The sequence below is a fragment of the Bemisia tabaci genome, chromosome 10 (genome assembly GCF_918797505.1).
Source record: "Bemisia tabaci chromosome 10, PGI_BMITA_v3".
In the NCBI taxonomy this organism is placed as follows: domain Eukaryota; kingdom Metazoa; phylum Arthropoda; class Insecta; order Hemiptera; family Aleyrodidae; genus Bemisia; species Bemisia tabaci.
The window spans coordinates 19,471,520-19,491,041 of record NC_092802.1 but is presented as its reverse complement, the minus strand read 5'-3'; the positions used below and the strand labels follow the sequence as shown (position 1 = coordinate 19,491,041).

The 19,522-nt window shown below is 36.1% G+C and overlaps 2 protein-coding genes across 3 annotated transcripts in view; one reads left to right on the top strand and one right to left on the bottom strand.

Moving 5' to 3' along the window:
- Positions 1-320: 320 nt before the first annotated feature.
- Positions 321-6,017, top strand: LOC109033368 (ribosomal RNA processing protein 36 homolog). Its single transcript, XM_019045951.2, has 6 exons — positions 321-579; positions 1,177-1,337; positions 2,015-2,132; positions 2,663-2,791; positions 3,707-3,824; positions 4,955-6,017. The coding sequence occupies exons 2-6, from the start codon at positions 1,177-1,179 to the stop codon at positions 5,092-5,094; spliced, it is 666 nt and encodes a 221-aa protein (XP_018901496.1). The 5' UTR covers positions 321-579; the 3' UTR covers positions 5,095-6,017.
- A 1,173-nt stretch (positions 6,018-7,190) lies between these two features.
- The window catches only part of LOC109033369 (uncharacterized), a 358,654-nt gene continuing 346,322 nt past the window's right edge, over positions 7,191-19,522 (bottom strand). For both annotated transcript variants that reach the window (XM_072305106.1, XM_072305107.1), the window contains exons 47-52: positions 18,884-19,110; positions 18,028-18,255; positions 17,223-17,447; positions 16,463-16,799; positions 14,920-15,092; positions 7,191-14,240 (exon numbers count right to left, since the gene is read on the bottom strand). In XM_072305106.1, coding sequence (XP_072161207.1) covers positions 12,450-14,240; positions 14,920-15,092; positions 16,463-16,799; positions 17,223-17,447; positions 18,028-18,255; positions 18,884-19,110 — 2,981 coding nt within the window. In that variant the 3' untranslated portion in view covers positions 7,191-12,449. The remainder of the gene's footprint in view (positions 14,241-14,919; positions 15,093-16,462; positions 16,800-17,222; positions 17,448-18,027; positions 18,256-18,883; positions 19,111-19,522) is intronic.

Genomic DNA, 19,522 nt, shown 5'->3' with positions numbered 1-19,522 from the left:
ATATCAGAAAAATGTCTTGCCAAAGAATTTTGAGAATTGCCCTGGTTAGTACTTGGTTTGAACTCTTTTAGAAATTTAATCCCGATCAAAAAGGTCAATTCCCTGAGCTGAGCAGTTTAATTTTTCTCCGAGAGTGAAATTTGTGCTTGGCGCCATTATGTGATGTGCAAAGAGTAGAGGAGAGGAGAGAGCAACAGAGTATAATCATGGAGTCCGAGCGAGCTTCATGCACGCTCCACCAGCTACTCCCGCTCTGTGATCGCCTGCTCATTCGGAGGGGGTCTTTGCCTGCAAAAACGCTCAATCGCCACTGACGATCTTGGCAACTAAGCTAACCTCAAATATAAACAATAACAATTCATTCTATTGTGTCCATGCGTGTCCCATCAAAACATCAAGGAAACGAATTTTAATAATAAAATTAGTTTGAATTTTGTTCTGATAATTGCTTGTGCTCATGTCAAGAGTTGACTTCATGTAATTCATATTGTTTAATTTTTTAAGTGGGCACTCCCAAGTGAAGTCTCATCTCAGTAAAGTCTGCACACATATTTCGGAACACCCGCATGCACTCGAAAGGTAAATCAAAAATAATACTTAATTCCATTTTTGCAGCTTTATCTTTATGGGGTGTCCAATACCTTTTGCACATTAAAAAATGTTGAGAAGTTGAATTCTTGGTGATCTCAACCCCAAGTATCGAGCACAAGCTCTTGAAAATTCTGAATGTACCTGGAGCCTTGTTTCAGTAGATCCTCAGCCGTAGGATGCTTCACAATTTAGTTCATTTCCACTCTAAAACCCAACCAGGTTATTTGATGAAATCCTCACAGGCACCATACAATGCATGTTTTAGCCATTGGCAATCAAGCTGCTTTTGCCCCTTATTAGATAAGAGCTCACGTCAAGTGTGTTAATCAGCTTTCAAAGAGAGACAAAATTTCTGCTGTCTTCATTTTCCCATCCTTATGAAAGTCAACCATAAAAGTAGGACATCTTGTGTATCGTCTATCATCCATTAACTTATTGGGTCGGTTGTGCTTGTCACAGAATCATGTTTTAATATTTTACTTTGCTCTCCGCAGTGTTATGAGACGGTCGAGCTCTCTCAGAACAGACTTTTAAATGACTGGAATGTATATTCAAGAGCTCTGCTAATCAATTTATTTCTTGCAGATGGCATTGGTAGATGAGTGCAAGGATATCAAACTCGAGGACCTTCTAAAAATCAAGGAAAAAATAGGATCAAAAGCTTTCAACAAGAAAGTCCTAGGTGTGCAGCCAGAACACAAGAAACCAAGAGAAAGCGATGAAGCACCTCACAAGAAGAAAAATAGGTAGGCCTAATTTCTATCAACTGTTGTCCAAAAGTATGCAACCCCCCCCCCCCCCCCCCTTAATTTTTACAACAAAAGTACTTAGTCGACTACTTGTTAGAAAGACGGCTGCTGAAACGGCTAAATTGCGGTGGGGTAATTAAAGTGCCAAAAGATTTTACCTATGGGGCAATAAATTAACAGCTGGTATTCAGTCGGAGACATTAATCAGTTCCACTTTTCAATATTACATCATTCTAGTGTATCAAACCTGCCAACCATTGAAGGTTGTTTTCCTCAAATTGAGAGCAAACTGATCCCTACTTTTGCAAAAACCATCATAGTTTGACAACCGTTTTCCTTTTAAGAGCCTGTTTCATCGGCAGAAACCGTATTAGTTAAGTGTTCTAGCACTCAACCTACCCATCTGGCCGCATTCTAATGAGTTACGTTTGTTACTAGTTTCGGGTGTATGAATTTTGCAGTGGCCTATTCTTTAAAATATTTAAAAAATGGCTGTATAATTTTCTTTAATTGCAAAAAACAAGACTGTAATTTTAAGGGAGAAAAAATGGAGGGACTTTTCATACTTTCAGGATGTCTTTGCAGAGTTAGTACCCACCAAATCTGGAGCTCAGCTTCATAATGAAGTAATTTTACTTAATGACGAGAAATCAAAGTTATTTTTTCAATTTCAGACCTCAAGAAATGTCATCAAAAAAGCCGGTATCAAAGTTCCGCGAAATTGTTCCTTTGAAGAGGAAGAAATTCACGGATCCCAGATTTGATAACTTATATGGTCCTTTGAACGAAGAGGTAAGAGTGATATGCAGTTTTGAAATCTTCAGCACCTTTAAACTTTAATATACAGGGGGATGAAGTAACGAAAATATGTGTATATATGTACCAATTACTTGTTCAGCTGGCAGGGAATGCTCTGCTCTGCAATTTTTCTCGATTTTTCTGAATGTTTTGGCAAAGATATTTTTGATTCAGATGATTTCCAATGCTCGTTAAAAAAGAAAAAAAAAGTTGTATAATCTCAGTTACATCGGCATGGGTGTATGCCATTTGGTCAGAAAGGTCCTCATTTGCAATAGAATAAGACAACAATTAACACTATTGCTGAGCCTAACAGTGTTCTAATATTGTTAGTACTGCATCAAAAATCAATAACTAATAACGTAAGTAACATGAATGTAAAAAATGAAGAAACGACTGACTGCTGAAAATTTTGCTTACTTACCTCAGTTGTATAGGACCTGTCCCTCTTTTTAGTTTGAGGAACTTTCGCCAGAAAAATAATCCATAGAATATTGAATAATTTTCTTGTACCTTGCTTTCAGGCATTCAAGCAAAATTATGAATTTATAGGAGAAATCAAAAAGAAAGAATTGGCTACACTGAAACGACAGTTCAAAGAAGAAGACGATCCTGAGAGTAAAGAGAAGATAAAGTTTTTGATTACCCGAATGGTAAGAACGTTTGATCAACACATTCCTTCATCAATAAGATATTTTTTTAATGACCTAAAATTTTTGTTGTAATCCGTTCATGGTTGACAGATATTGGATCTTTTTCTAAGTTTGGCACACTCAGTTTTTAAAATAATTTTTGGCATTCGTGGAAAAAGGGATCCTAGTTGACCTAACCCAGTGGGAAAGTTCAGGGTGCAAATAATCGGAAATTTATTTCCAATAAATTATATCCCCAGTATTCAAGTTGCCGGTGGCTTAGATTATTTTTCTGTCAGTGAGCAGTGTATAGTTGCACTCAACTCAGAAAATTTTGAGCTTTCTACTAGGCAGCTTATAAGTTCTCTCTAAAAACTTAGCCCTTGTTTGCTAATTTTGTCCTTTATAGCATACCTTAATGCTGTAAGTGCGAAAACATGTGTCTCAGCTTCCTATCATACTTGGTTTTCTAATTGAAAACTTGCAAGACGTTGTTTTTTGAAAACTTCCTCGATTTTTTGTCTCTGCACGAAGAATATTCTGTAAATATTCTAGCCATGGCTTTAGTTTGGTCTCTTTCTTGAAAATAGAGTAGAAATGAAACTTTTAAACACCACAAGAAACACATCTCTGCAGTTCTCCGCCGATATGGTCCATATGATAGTTTTAGGTTGTCACAACTGAGGGAGAATGTCAAAGCCACACAAGTGCAAAGATTAATTTAAAAGCTTCACAATATCACTCTTAATCTGCGTCTTAAAGTTGTACATTATTTCCAGTTTGTATTTGCTTTCTGTATTACTTATAGTGCTTACTCTTTTTTTTTTTTAACCTGGGGTTTTGCGGTAATATCCTATCAGCTGTGGTTGGTCTATTCGAGTTGCTCAAACTTTCCGCTTTTAGTTTCGTTTTCTATGTTGTAATTTTTTCTTGTAGGAAAATCAAATCAGAGAAAAACAGAAAGTGAACGCAAGGAGAGAAAAGGAGAGGACTGAAAGAGCCCAGAACATCGAACGCCTGAAAGAAGGAAAGATCCCTCATTTCAAGAGTAAACGTAAGTCAACAATGGTGCCCACTCAAATGAGCTTATCATTCACATTAGTGATTTTCCTCTTTTCTTTTTATGTGCCCTACAAAATTCACCGGTGGACTCAATTTTTTTATTTTTCAATGAGGATTTACCTGCAAGAGGGCCTTGAGACTTATTTTGTCGTCTCCTGCACTAAGGAACATATTTTGTCTGCACTGTTTTAGTGTGCCCATGAACATTTTATTTTTTTATGGGAGAACTGTTGCAAAAAGTAGATCATAAATTTTATAATTTTTTCTCACAAGGCTATTGAAAAATCACTAGAAAACTCGAGGAAAGTTCATATGACTATTCTTCTTCAAGCTTTTAGTAAGAAATACTGAAACAACGCAGTGAAGAATAGAGATGCTTTCCTTCAAGCAGGAGATGGCAATTCATGGGCTTTTTCATGAAGCCCGATTGTTCTGATTCCTTGTATTTTAAAGAAAATATGTGCAAAATGGAATTGCCCAATGTCATAAATGAAGTGAGATTACATTTTAGCAAAGGTAAATTAGCCAATTTTGGATTCAATTAGCCTATTCTCTGCATTTTTAATTTTAACTTAATATCATCTGCATTTTTCTATAACATTATCTGGACTGAGTTTAACAAAATTTCATCCAACACTCTCAAAACGAGTGTCGTCTACACCAGGAGACCCTTATTCTAGCTTTTGCATTTCTGTTTCTGAGTTGCCTTCAGTTCAACAAGTTTCACAAGAGAAAAATCAAAATAGGAGACAAATACATGTTATAACTTGTTTTAATACTATGACTTTTTATGTAGTTTAAATGAATGGAAGACAAGCAGCACAATTTTACCCTTGATTTCACTCGAATTGAAAAAAAAAAAATCCGCACAATTATCTCAATTTAGTTTAAAAACTAACCAAGTAAAAACTCACTTGTGACAACTTTCACTAATTTTTACAGTAGATACATTTCGAGAAGGCGGCCTTTCATTGTTCGGATTGTTAACTTGTAAAAAGTCGTCACAAGTGAGTTTTTACTCGGTTCAGTTTTGTATGAAAGTCTTACCTCTGTTAAAAAGTTCCAGTAAAATGCTACAGGGATGGTTGGTCAAAAGTGTAAATCATCGTTCTCTTTTTCCAGGTGAGAAGAAAATATCAGCTCTCGTTGATCAGTACGAGCAGTTGAAAAAGGACGGAAAGCTACCAAAATACCTTGAGAAGAAACGAAAGAAGCAAATTCACAAACAGCGGAGGTATTTTGAGCATGATCTCCCGGAATAGGTCTCGAATCCCTCCTGTGAGCTGCTGGTAGTTATTTTGCCAGGTCGCAACGCCACTTTTGACTTGTAAAGTTGCAGAATTTTGCCTGATTTTCGCCTTGTGAATTAGGATAATCACTTGTATTCTCTAGTCCAGAGAAAGGCTGGAGAATTTTTCCACCGTTCTGTGGTTTATGGATCCGAAACTTAGATCTGTTTTGAATATCCTTGAAAGCACCTTCCTCTCACTTATCTCAGAGAAATCGCAGAATTGGCTAAAGAGAGTTAAGTGTAGTGCCTATATTAAGGCCAAGAAAACCAGGAAACTAGGTCTTTACCCGGAACTTTTCAACTACAGCTCCCCTACAATTAATGCCTTTTAATCAGGGAGTAGCAGGAAAGACAGTTAATTTATTTTTTTATATTTTTTATCAGAGTAATGAAATATATCTGGGATATAGATGAAAAAATTAAACACTAAGAAGTGCCCCGAAACTGTATGTAACAAGGTGGAGAAATGGTGCTGGGTCCAAACCATTTCGAGGGGAAACAAAGCCAAGAAATACCAAAAATTAAAACTAGAGTCAAAAATAACAAGAGAGAGAGAAAAATTAGAGTTCCAAAAATTTATTTTTGACTCTAATTTTAATTTTTGGTATTTCTTGGCTTTGTTTCCCCGCGAAATGGCTCTGGGATATAGTGTATAGGATTTGGATTGATAATATCTTGGATAAATATCCCTATAGACCTATGCTCAACGGCCAATTTTTCGTGTTGATTTCTGTATTTTCATGAGTGAGACTCCTGAATCGACTACTTCTGATGAAAACTACAAGTGTTAATTGTATATTGAGCTACAAACTAACTTTCAAAAATGTCAATCTCTCTGAAAATGTGTCTTATCTCACAACTATCAATATAATTCTGTTTTGTTATCATCTAAAACACTCGTTATTCTGTGAACTTTTTTTCCAGCTGTTTTCCTGGATTTTTACTTAACTCAGTTTACTGAGAACAGGAAATATTTCTCAACTTTTTTAGAATTCTTTATGAAGCTTTCATTTGAAGGTCGAAGGTTGACCTTTTTCAATTTTGTCTCAGGAGCACCCAGAGACAAGACTGAGGAGGGAGGCATTTTTTGTGTCTGTCATTTATGAAGCTGGTAAAGCCTAGAAAACTAATAAAAAAATGTCCCTTCATTCAGCCTGACGATTTTTATGCTGAAGAAATTGATTGAGGAGACAACTCTTTGTCAATTTATACATGATGCACCCGAGGAAAAGGGGACTCGGGTTGAGTTTCGAAATTGACAGAAGAGCAAAAAAAAATTATTGATTTTTTGTCTTTCATGCCAATCGATTACTAGCCATATCAAGAACATTTTGTTAAAATTTTAGGTCATAATCTATATTCTCACCGATTTTATAGGCAAGTGAAGGAGTTCAAAACCGCTATCAATGCAAAGACTCAATCTCAACTCGATGAGCTTTTTTCAACTTGTGCTTGCACGTTATAACGAGGCTGTGCTTTTATCATATCAAATGTAAAGGTGTATTAGAGTTCATTATACAATATTAAGGTCATTACAAAAGCAGGAATCAATTTTAATGAAAAAGAAGCGAAATTCTTTAGGTAAATTTGTTTCAAAACTTTGACTGAATTTCCTTGAAATCACATTTGTCCGTTCTCGAATTTTGATTTGCCCTTAAGAAATCCCTTTAGAACTTTCTAGTGTTGTTTTGCAGCAAATGATTCTGAATTTATCTCTTGATGCGGAAATAACTTTCTCTTAATTTTCAATTTTTGTCCTCGGGTGCATCATTTGGACCGAGTTTAACAGAAAGGAACCAAGCTACATCAGCGATTGCCAAGTTTAACTGGGCAATTAAATTTTTTACGAAAGAACGGTTGTTCGGATTTCTTGGAAAATTTTAAGGAATTCGCTCCGCACCACGGAGAATTTTCACTGAAATTTGTACGAAAATCCACACAACCGTTTTCATGTAAAAAATTAAATTTGGCAATAACTGATGTGGCTTGGTTCCTTTCTGTTTAACGCGGTCCATTTATCTATAAAAGGAGGAGGTTTGAGGACGTTAAGAAAATACAGTTTGAATATGTGGATTTACAAAAATCTCTGGTCTTTATTTTTTAAAACTTTGTTGTAATCAATAAAAACAAAGAAATGAATGAATAAAAACCTAACAAACGAAAAAGGCTTTAAAAATGAGAGGGATGAAACATTTGTACAAAGAAGGTATGACCTTGTTGATATTACAGACAAAGTTTAGCACAGGAAAGAAGGCAACAGTGGTGTCCCATGATTTCCCTTTAAATCATTTCTTCCCCTGTTTATTTCGCTGAGACTTGCCGAAAAGAAAGAAGAACGTTTAAGAATCTTGAATCCCGGAGCAGCTATGATATTTCTTAAAATTCTCTCTCATATTCCAGTTTTCAGAGAGAAGTGAGCAATTGTTGCTTGAAATGTTGCCAGAAATTCTTTCTACTGCACGAAAAAAAAAATTGCTGATTCAACAATTCAATTGCTAAAAACAGTGAGTGCAATGTTTCAACGCAGATTTTACAAGAAAAAAATGCTACTTTAACCACATTGTAAACTAATTTAACCACGGGGGTGGTTAAAGTAGCATTTTTTTGTTGTAAAATCTGCATTGAAGCATTGCACTCACTGTTTTTAGCAATAGAATTGTTGAATCAGCAATTTAATTTTTTTCCGTGTGAATGTACAAATTATCAAAATCCTTGGAAAAGTGACAATTCTTTTAAAAAGGTGCCACCGAAAGGGGAGACAATTTTTTAATTTATCGTTTTTTCAGGACAAATTTCATGGGAGAAAAAAAAAATCCGTACTTGCCTTTCTGTCGGAATTTTTTTTTTTAGTATTTTCAGAGATAAGCGACAGTTGTTTTGTTCATTTACTTCTTCTCAAAACAACTTTTTTCTTTTAAATTTGCAAACGTGAAAACAATTTAAAAGTTTTGGTCCTCATTTTGTGCTAGTGTGAGCCGTATTCATTGTCGTCCCTAACATAGCTTCTTTCCTGAGAAAGCCCCATATAGTTTACATCGTGATCGAGGGAGGTTTAAAGCAACATCTTAAAAAGTACAATGTTAACAAATCCCAAGTAAAATCTAAGAATATAACTTCGGAAATAGACCATTACAAGAGATGACAATGATGTGCTTCTGTACAAAATTAAAAATGCAAAGGAAAAAAACCCCAGTTTTGAAACTTTGAAGGTAGGTTCGTATGTATCTTACAGTTTGTCAAAATCGTAGAATTTTTTCTTTTGAATTATTTATTTTTTGCGCTGGCAAATCATTGTTATCTCTTGCAATGGCCCTATTGAATTTTCACTCTCAAATGCTACTCCAGATTTGTAAAAAATGTATCTTTTATGATCTCTGATAAAAGCTGCCTTGAACCCTCCTTAATTACAATATAAACCGAATGAGGCCTCCTATGGAAAGGAGCTATTAAAGGGATGACTATGAATACAGTCTACAATAGCGTCAGTTATTCTCCTGTTCAATATCACTAATATATTACTCGATTTTGACTCATTCGACATCCAAATCACCTTGCCTAGGAACAGTCCTTTTTAATAATGCTAGATGATATTAATCCCCAAGAGAAATGAAATATGGAAGAAAATTGTAAAACATAGCTGAGGGTGAAATATAATAGTTTTTTAAATAGCAGCAGGATTTCTCAAGACACCACTGAAAGGCATTTACGAACACGTAAGGGAGATATTTATCCCGAGGATAAAAATAAAATTCAAATAATGAATTTGTGCTTTGATAGGAATTCAGTAAGCTTCAGGTCTCAATTGGTACAGAGTGTTTCAAAATTTTAATGATTAGGTAACAGGCAAAATCTTGGGTAACTTGAGAAAAGAATTCACAAGAATAATTGCTGTACAGGTTTCATTATAAGAACAATCAACGAGAAAATAACCATGGAAAATAGTAAAGTGATTGGTCATTCTAAGTCATAATCAAAAAGCATTCATCTCCGATCGTTGACTCACACCGCTCAACAATAAATTGATAACAATAACAAAAAGAAATTAACCAAAAATGATTCGAGATAATCCAAATTCCAGTAAAATGCAGGAAAAACCTCACAATTTATTGCAAAATCGTATTCCAGTTGCAGACTATATGGGTTCCAAGTACACTGTATACCTAAAACCTCATTTCAATTGTGACAGCGCTTTCACTTAAAACGAGCAACAGTGCGATATAAGTGTTTTCTTATCTTAAAATTCAGAGAGTAATGATGATATTGGAACTCATTTAATTGGTAGCTCTTGTTCTTACTTTGCACAGCCACAAAATGCTGGTATCATTCCAGAGGAAAGTTTGAAAATTGCAAACAGTTACTAACAACAGAGAAAACAGTTTCAGAACATTTAAAAAACGGGTCATAGGTATGCATATTTTAAAGACATTTTCTAGAAGTGCACAGTGGACTAGGCTTAGTGGAATTCTTTAGAAATTGTTTAGTCCTAAATGGCGAAGAAACCACATTTTTAAGATACCAAAAATTGAACCGGTTTGAAACGTTATTTTTGGCGGGCTAGGATGACACAGTCAGACCGAGAAAACTAAGTGTATTGATTGGTAGAACTCGTTTGTATCGCCTTACTACGTCAACTCATCTGTCAGCTATAGATTGATCGGATCTCATTGGCTCTGTCTCCACCAAAAATAATTTTGTGAACTTTTGGATGAATTTTTTGGTTTTTTCACAAAATTTTACCAGAGAAAAACTGTGCTACAACCTTGCAAAAATTCCTTGTCACTGCCTTATTAACACTGACAAACAAACTGGAGGATGAGCAGAGTGGATTTAATTTATTTTTTTTATTAAGGAGCCAGGAAAACATGTGAACTAAAATCAAATTTCATTTTAGCCCAATACTCGAGTTTGCCAAGAAGTTTTTTATTTTCTTTTTCGTACTCCTGCGTTTTAAAACCCGGGTTTTAAAACGGGCCCATTAAATGGGCCCATTTTAATGGAGTGAGTCCCGATAGTGGCTGGGTTACTGGATTAGATTATGAAAACAGATCTCTTACTTACTCCCCAACAAAAGCGAAATGATTCTGGAAAAATGTACAACCTATAGAAAGGAGTCTTAATACTAAATGATACTTTTCAAAAGTGTAAAAATAACACATGTCACATGATATTACTGCATCCAGTTATACGAGGTTCTTTTTCTGAAAGGAAGTTGGCTTATGAATGATTCTCAGTACGAGTTTACGCCAAATCTGTAACATTCAATCACCCAGTGGCGATTCCTCCGACTTGGCAATACTTTTGAACCATCATTTGAATTCATTAAAAATATGGATTTCAGGCTAGACTAATCCACATTGGGCAGTCATTCCCATGGACGAGTTTTAGGATCTTATTGCTGACAAGCAGCAGAAAGTTTAAATGCGATACATTTCTTGTGGTAGAAACCAATTGAACGGATACTTTTCTAAAGGGCCTAAGCGCCAAGATCCAAGTCTCAAGAAAAACGAAGAAGGTGTGCCATTGGGCGTGCGTCCAGACTTATGGCTTATGACTTATGGCTTAATTTATGGCTCCTTACAGAAACAGTATACATATGCCATTAGTTTTTTCATGCAGATAGATGATTTTACGTTAAATTGTTTCACTTATAATTTAAACAGCAGAAAAATAGTGTTGCCAACTTGGAGGAATCCCCACTGTAAATATTCAAAGTATCTTGACTTCATGACTGTTTGGTTCATCCCACTTAGGAACGTTAGATTGTATGCTTTGACTATCATTCATACTGGTCGTTTCAGCTGTTGAAAATCTACTCGATACTATAATGTATTTGATTCTAAGCGATAAAATAAAAATTTAACTTTAGTGCAAAAATTAATCTCTTATACAATAAATATATACAAACATTTCTCTGATTTTGAGCTTTACAAAATGTGAATAAGAGATTTTACTTCGGTCAAAACTTAGACATGACTTACAAGCCAGATATGTAAAGAAGACGACTAAAAACCTCCTCTTGACTAGTTTCGGAAAGGAAGCTCTAGGTACTTATGAATTTGCAAAGTGATATGAAACGTCATTAAAAACAAAAAAGGATATCTTGACATTGTCAAGCTGTAGAGCAGATTCTAGGAAACCTCATATAACCTGACAGGCGGTTACAAACTTAGAGCTAGTAATAAATAAATCATTAATTTACAAGAAGGATGCATCACAATAGTGTAGAAAATTAAACAGACAACAAAACGAGAAAAGTAATAAGAAACTGACATATACAAAATTAATTAACTACAATTAATCAATTAATAATCAATAGTTAAGGTACTCAGGTACCTAGGATATTTCCACTGTGCAGATGCAATATTTACAATTAGAACCAAATGGTTGAAGGGGGAAAACAGTTTAAGTCAAATTAAAACAAAACACAGGTGATCAGCGATTAGAATTTTTAATATTGCAGGTAAAAAAGTAGGTAACGATTAATTTAACTGCCTGCTGGACGCAGGACGAAACACAACCCATGTTGTAGGTGAAAGATATTAGGGCACAGGGCTAAAGCTGAAAGTAAGTTTAATATGCCTTTCACAGCTCTTCTTAAAATGAAAAGGTATTACGTATGAATATTTTTTCAGCCCTCTCTGTTTGAGAGCAACAGATTTGATTGTTGAGCTAACATCTGCATTTCAGAGCAAAAAATCACGAGAGCATTTTCACAAATTTGAATTATTTTGGAATTCCATTGTTAGGAATTACAAATTTATGGATCTCTCTTTTGAATCTGACGTACATAATCTTATTATTTTTGTTGGCAGATCCCTGTAATTTTCATGTTCAGTTATTTTCGGAGATGGGAAAAAAAAGAGAACACATTTCAGCCATACTGACCGTTTCCAATCATGAATCAATAACATTGTTTTACAGATAGTAATTTTTTAGGTGGGTTTTTCTATAATGATATTCATCAAACTCTACTGTTGACTTACTTGCTGGAAAAATCCAACGAATGGGCATGAAGATATGGCATTCAAAAATAAATTGCTCCAATAGAGGACAAAATTCATGATCTTACAATTTTAGAGGATTCTTTTCAAACAAAAATGAATTCTTCATGAAAGTAAAATTTTCAGAGATATCATATTAATCAGGATCCATTGATCAGGTCCAAGGCCATTAGGGGCCGATTTAAGGATATCACTCAAGAAGAATTCCTCACAGATGCCTAGACACCAAAATATTTCAACAATGTAATACTATTAAGAACAATGATTGATTCAAAAGGACCTTAAAGTGAGAAGCCAATATCCAAGAAATTTTATAAGTGAGGTATCACGACTTCCACATCTTCAATTTTTTTAGTGATATCTTTTTCAGCCTAGACACAGCCGTCCTGTCATCATCACTCAGAGTTTCACCTTCTGAATGGACATCACGGTGAAAACCAACTGTGGCCAGCCTTGGTTTGGTTGTCGGGTCACTCAGCGCCTCACTCACCGGGAGTTTGATCCAATCTTTATTCAGTTTCTGCCTGCGCCCGATTTCTTGGCGTTCCCGCAGCATGAATCGTCCGATTGTCTGCCAATGAGACTGAGTTTTGTACACATTTTCATCATCAGGTAAAACGCGGTACTGCCTATTCCCACCCCATTCCAGCTCTTCTACTAGAATGAACTTGTTTGGGTTTTCCATTCGGCGAGCTTTCACCAACGCCTGCGCGAGAACATCTTGTGCACATGCACTTAGGGGAGCTTTGAGAATTGCATATGGGATTTCTGGTGATACATTATAGACGCACACAAGGAAATTATCAGCCTCTTCCCAGGTTCTGGCTTGACGAGCACGAGTGCTGCGGATAGAAGACAACCAAGCCCGGCTACTCGGATCGTCTCCGAGCTTTTTCAAGATGAAACGTCCTTCACCTTGCCACTGACCCTGCGCTTGAAGGGGACACTCTTCTGGGTCAAGAACTCTTTGAGCAGTAGGTACATCGCGGTCTTTACGCTCCCAGCTACGTGCAACTTCCTCAACTAAGACATAATCATTCACACGTTCTGCACCTTGGCCAGTTTTCTGGAGCGCCTGCAGTACCACCTCTTGCGTAGTTGACTCTTGAGTAATTTTTAAAATCGTATACGGCTCCTCAGGTACAACTCCATAAACCATCAGGAAGAACATGCGCCGTTTTGTACCCAGTGGTCGTACATCATGTTGCGGTTCTTGTTTGTCACGAGACTTATCATCTGAAATAGTCATACTACCATCAACGCCTTCCAGACTCTCTTCCTCCAATCGTGAAAACACAAAAAGTGTTGATACAGGGAGAGGGTTGTTTTGATTGTTGCGCAAACGTACATGACGATACCCCGGTCGCAAATGTTTGATCGGTACTATTCTTTGAGACAACAAGTGGTTGGTACTAGCATCCAACACACTGAGTTTTAAAAAAGCTAAGTCACGGAAGTTGATCTGGAAAAAAAACGAATCATTCCAGATGGGGTTCAATGCATTGCGCTGGATAACTTTAGTTTTCTGCTTGCTGCAGTCAACCTCTATCCCGATTATTTCAATTTCAACCAATACGTTTGCTGTGAGGTTGGATGGACAGACGTATTGGCCCGATATTATATTTAAAATCAAGTAACAAGCATGAAGCCCATCGAACTCCTTTTCCCATGGATTAAAGCGCCGGTACATCATGTGCGAGCGATCCCACATCACAGCTGGTTTCGGAACGTAGCCGCAACGTCCATTTTGCTCGAACATGGCGCTGTTGAGGTGGAGAGACGCGTCCTCTGTTTGGTAGTTGAGTGCCACCATCTGGATACCAAAAGCCCAGAAAATGAGCGGGTTGAAATTGGAGGAATCGATGCGCATTCCAGCGGGGTAGGTTCGCACAAGCTGAGTTTCTGTGTGGGCGAGGAGGGCGTGTGGTTGTTTCCGGCAGAGTTTCTTTGCTGAGCTTTCATTGAGAGAAAAACACTGGTAGATAGGATGATGTGTGTTGACACGTTGTTTGACATGGGCGTAAGGCTCCGGGCTACTTTTCTTGAGACCAGGAGTTCGTTTGACACGCATGGAAGTGTTAGGGCTTATGTGATTCAGTCCTCGAAATTTGATTGCCTGTCAAATAAAAAACAAAAGCTATTTTTATCTTGAATTTCCTAGAAAGAACTAATGACAATTTTATCTAACCTTGCCTCATCTAGAATTAGTATTTAGGGATGCAAAAATCAGTAACTTTGAACACTTGTAGTTAATCCTAAATCATATTTTACAAACATATACTAATACAGTAATTAAAATTATAATTGGATTAATCTCATATGAAATCAGTTGGGAAATTGTTCGAATTATCCCAATAACAGAATAGTTTGAGTTGAGCATGCTGAGTAAGATGAAAGGATGAAAATGCTTGAATTCATATTTTGTCTAAATATCTTGGTTTTATGGGCACCGAACTCAAGTTTTTGTCAAAATCATCTTTTTTGGGGAAAAAAGGAAAAAAGAGAAGAAAAAAATACTGTCTGCAAATATCTTTAACTTAGTTGTCTTCATAGCCTTGGCAATTTTAACTTCTGAAAGCCACCTTTGATCTTTTCATCTTTTCAATCAAGTCGAAGTAGTTTCAAGGTGTAAACAACTTTTTAAAAATTTTGAACTCTGTCTTTTCTTCCTCTTTTCCCCCTCTGGAAAAATTTCAAATTTTGAGCGAGACTTTCTTAGAAGAATAGCTTCTATTCAGCAACCAAAAATTCGACTTTCAGAGATCAGAATACATATTTTCCGATTCGAGACTTACTTGGATGTAGTTGACAATATCAGAGAGTTCTTTGGCGATTTGGCTTCTTTTCTTCTTGTTTTTCAAGGCTGATTCTGCCTCCAAATCAGAGAGTTGAGTATTTGAAGATTTTGTTATAAGTTTCGAGGGTGCACTATCATGGCTTGATATTGAATCTGCTCGGACTGGCACGGCTGAAACATAGGCAAAACTGATTGTGAGAAATGGTAGTGACAGAACAGAAAATAAAGAAAGAGAGAAAAAAGTAATTTCCAACGAAACCCAAGGAAAGTAAGCTGATTGGCCTTATGATTGTTAAGGTCATTTCATTATAATACAAATATACAGTACATGCGAAACCTTAAAAATAAAAATAAAAATAAAAAACCAGTTTTTCCAAGTTTCATTATTTCACTTTAGCAGTATTAAGCTTCCTTCGTCAAGGTTTAGGACAAAATATTTTGCTTTAGCATCAAGTAGCATTAAAAGTTTTAACAAACAGAACACTAGATCTCAACTTCTTCGGCTGGTGGTTCAACCTACCCTGGTGGTACTGCTAAACTGTCTCTATTAACCGGCATTTGAAATTTGAAAATATAAGATGCTATACAGGATGAAAATTGGCAATTTTTCTGGACTGAAAAAAAGCAAAATCTTTTCTCTTCAAATTTATGGGCACAAAATTAATCACATAATGGGAAAATAATAAATCTACACGTGAACGAGATTATTTTTCGACATAAAATGAAAGCTAAATCATACAAGAGACATCATTTTTATTTTGGTCATTTTATCAATATTAATAGTGTACAATTATACCTTGTCCAGGAGCTGAGTTCCAAACTTTGCATTGTGTAATTTGTTTTTCTTGCAAAATTTTGGGGAGATTTTCCGTAGTGCTTAAATTCACACTTTATCTAGAGGCCCATTAGCGCTGCTTTGAAATTTTTCTTGAGTTTGGGGATCTCCTTTAAGTTTAATCATACCTACTTGATTGAGGATTTTTTGGGTATAGAAATTTTAGGTTCACACCTCCAAATCACAAATTTTCTTCAAAAATAAAGTTTTTTTTCATGAATATATCAAATTTGCTGGCAACAGTTTGCTGAAAGAGAACCTTTGCTTATCAGCTACAAGCTGTTCCGGTTTGTCAATGAAAATGTGAGTTAAAAATTTAATTTATCGAAGAATAAATTATAAATGAGTGTTTTCAATCGTGCGTTAATTATTTACTAAACTTATCTATAATTTCCAGCAGAAACAAGAGAAACGTTGAGAAAATCTGACTACCAAACGAAGTCAAAGTGAAGAGTTTTTGAGTTCTATGTAAATGTTTCTAAGTGAATAAAAGTAATGATGAACAATATATAAATAAATAATTTTCGATCGTACATTAAATATTTGCCCAAATTATCTATAATTTCCGACAGAAACAAGAGAAATGCTTAGAGAATCTGACTACAAAACTAAGTCAAAGATTTGCATTTAACAGCAGAGTGCAATTATGATAACCTCTCATGACATACAAACTGAAGTGGATAGATTACGAAAGATGGTCCCTTACTATCTAGAGTATCATCATCGTCGTCATCATCATCATCGTCATCATCATCGTCATCGTCATCATCATCATCATCGTCGTCATCATCACTGTAGTCATCATTGACAGACCCGCTGGCATTGGAGATCATCGAGTTGGCCCGCCCTGCTCCGGGAAGGTGATGCGGCCGGCCTTTGACGCGTGACGCTCGCATGATGGGCCAGGTGCCGACCTCTGATATGAGCTTTTTGTTCTTGATCAAAATGCGATACTGGAGCTGCGCTGGTGATGGAAGCTGTGGCTCATCACTGAAGTCAGCCTCAAAGATGAACTTTGTCACTAGTTTTTCCCCAAAGACGTTCTGAAAAATGAAATTCCCAATTTATCAGTTTTTTATTCCATGATGTTTTAAAAAGTCTATGTTATTTTTTTCCTTCTTCTTTCTCTTTATGAGGGGAAGGTCACACTAATACTATTGGTGCTTATCCCAATTCCCAAAAATTATTATGCTATCAACAAATAGTTGCTGTTTTAAATTAGCCTTCCTTATTTTTGCAAATGATTAAATATCTGCTGCGTTTCTAAGAAAGTTCCTATTTGCACAGTTTTGGTTAATGTTGGATGATTCATTGAGGATTTCTTGAAGTTCTGAAAGCAGTGTCTAAGATTGTGCACAGTACAGAAATATTAAAGTCTATAGGAGGCTTTGTGAATATTTTATCAGAATCTGAGGACTTCTGCATACCTTCCGCAGAAATTTGAAATTAATTTCTAAGATATTTACCTGGAAGATATTAGCCATTCGGGTTTGCTGCTGAAGAGAACAGTGGTTTTCAATTGATAATATCACAGGGTACGGTGAGGTAATGAAAGCGCTACGGTTGATTGCTTCGACAACAGACCTAAATGGTATTTTGGTGGTGAATGTATGGCCATGGTAGATAATCGGAGAACCATCATCGCCATCGTAACAATCCAGCTCAACACATCTGCAACCTGTTAAAAGTACCTAAACAAGGACGACAAAATTGTTTGAATATTATTATGCAGTGTACAAGCAAGAGGTATGAACAATCTCTGAGCCACTTTATTTTAAAGTTAATTTGTAAAAAATGGCCGATGAAACAGCAGACCCGGGAGGTTTTAGAGGCAACAGAGATGGACTCCTGGCGTAGATCCGCTGGTATTTCCAGAAAGGATCGCGTCAGGAATGAGACAGTACGGGAGCTCATGGATGCCAAGCAGACCATCGTGCATGACATAATGACAAAACAACTTATTTGGTATGGTCATGTCCAGAGAATGGTAGGAGACAGGTTGCCGAAGAAGGTCCTTGATTAGGTTCCTCCTGGGAGAAGACGCAGAGGGCGCAAAATGAAAGGTTGGAGGGAGGGGATTGAAGTGGAAATGGTAAGGTGCTCAAAGCCCCAAGATTTGTGGTTTGAAAGAGAGCAGTGGAGGTTAGGAGTCGTAGAGCGCGAGGGAGTGCTGTAAAGCGACTTAAACGTATGTATTTGTAAAAAAAAACAAGTATCACAAAAAAAATTTGGGTAATCTGGAATTTTGACTCTAGAGAGTTTTTATCTTACCTGACTATATAGATCAACAGATGACTCTCCTTTGAGCTGGTGTCCAGTGAGATACGTGTTGTGAGAGGAAGCGATGAAATACCTCGATAAAGGCATATCCATTTCTCCATCATCGGGATAGATTTTCTCACTAGCAAATGCATAGTTCTCCTTGTCCATCAGATAGCGAGCGAAGCCTTCAAATGAGAGACAATTTTGAGAGCGCAGGCCAGCGTCCGGTTCATGCCTCTATACAACAAAAGTCGATACAAATAAAGAAACGGGGAGGGGACAGGACAAATTGATACTTATCTCAAAAAGAAAAAAGAAATTAACTTAATGTTTTTCTTAAATTAGCTTAAATTTATTGCTGTGAAAATATTTCTTAATATGTCTGACCTCCCATTTAGTCCCTTTTAATCTACAGCTAAAATTTTTGAATCTAGTGTTCATTTTTAGATCATCACGATCAGATAGGGATGTGCAGTACTTATTTTATGTAAAGGATAAAAAAGCCTCATATTGACGAGGAAACTCTCAAACCACGTACAATGGTTTGCCACATTGCAGACTTCCTGTCTTATTCATTTCTTAAATTGAGCTCCCAGTGATTTTCCAGTTTTCCTCAATGTCTATTTCCTCAATTTCATCTTCATAAAGCAAAACACATAGGATTTTCAAGTTTTTAGAATTTTCCTAGACTGTGTAATCCTCTATTTTAATGAGTTTAAATTGGGATATTATATTGTATTAATTGCACTGATGGAAATTAACAGTATTCTAAACGACTGAAATTGAGTAGTGATAAAAGTTTTGATAATAAAAAAATCTAGATGTTTTAGATTGAGAAAATATCCCATCTTGTGGACTAACGAACCTGAATGATCTCTCTAATTTCCGCCTCAGAGCGTTGCTCCATTTGCTGGGTTTCCAGAAATTTTGTAAAGTTGTTGAGCGTGATAACTTGAGATTTTGATGTATCCACACCAGCACAATTTAGGACAATACTGGATGCGGCAATAGCATCAAAAATCTGCTTCCTTCGGAGGGTTGAGGTGTTGCGATACTCCATCAAATCGACAGAGCTGTTTCTTGTCAGGAGACCTAAGAAAAAGAACGAAAAAACATTGACATCCCCATTACTTATGATGAGGGATATAATTAATTGTTTGATATAAACAAAGCTACTTCTTAGTTTTATTAGTATATAAAAGTACTTTTAACTTCCAATTAAAAGGATTACAAATTAAATAAAACAAATGCTAATAACAACGGTATATATCGCAATCTCTTCTATAATTGTAGGTTTCATTAATCTAATTTATCTAACTCGAGATTAAAATTACGCAAAACGCGGCGCTGAGTTAGTTAAGAGAAACCTTGAATAAAAATTATTTTTTTAAATCCTTTTGATTTATATTCGTCCTGCTTTTGTTTTTTCTTGAGTATTTGAAGGAAATAAGGAGTGTTTAAAATTTAAAAGAAGGGAAGAGTCATTGAAACCATCAGTTATGAT

Excerpts from the sequence above, each read along its gene's own strand:
- LOC109033368 (XM_019045951.2), top strand. The coding sequence starts at position 1,177 with ATGGCATTGGTAGATGAGTGCAAGGATATCAAACTCGAGGACCTTCTA. Across the intron at positions 2,792-3,706 it reads AGTTTTTGATTACCCGAATG|GAAAATCAAATCAGAGAAAA; the intron begins GTAAGAACGTTT and ends TTTTTCTTGTAG. Across the intron at positions 3,825-4,954 it reads CCCTCATTTCAAGAGTAAAC|GTGAGAAGAAAATATCAGCT; the intron begins GTAAGTCAACAA and ends CTCTTTTTCCAG.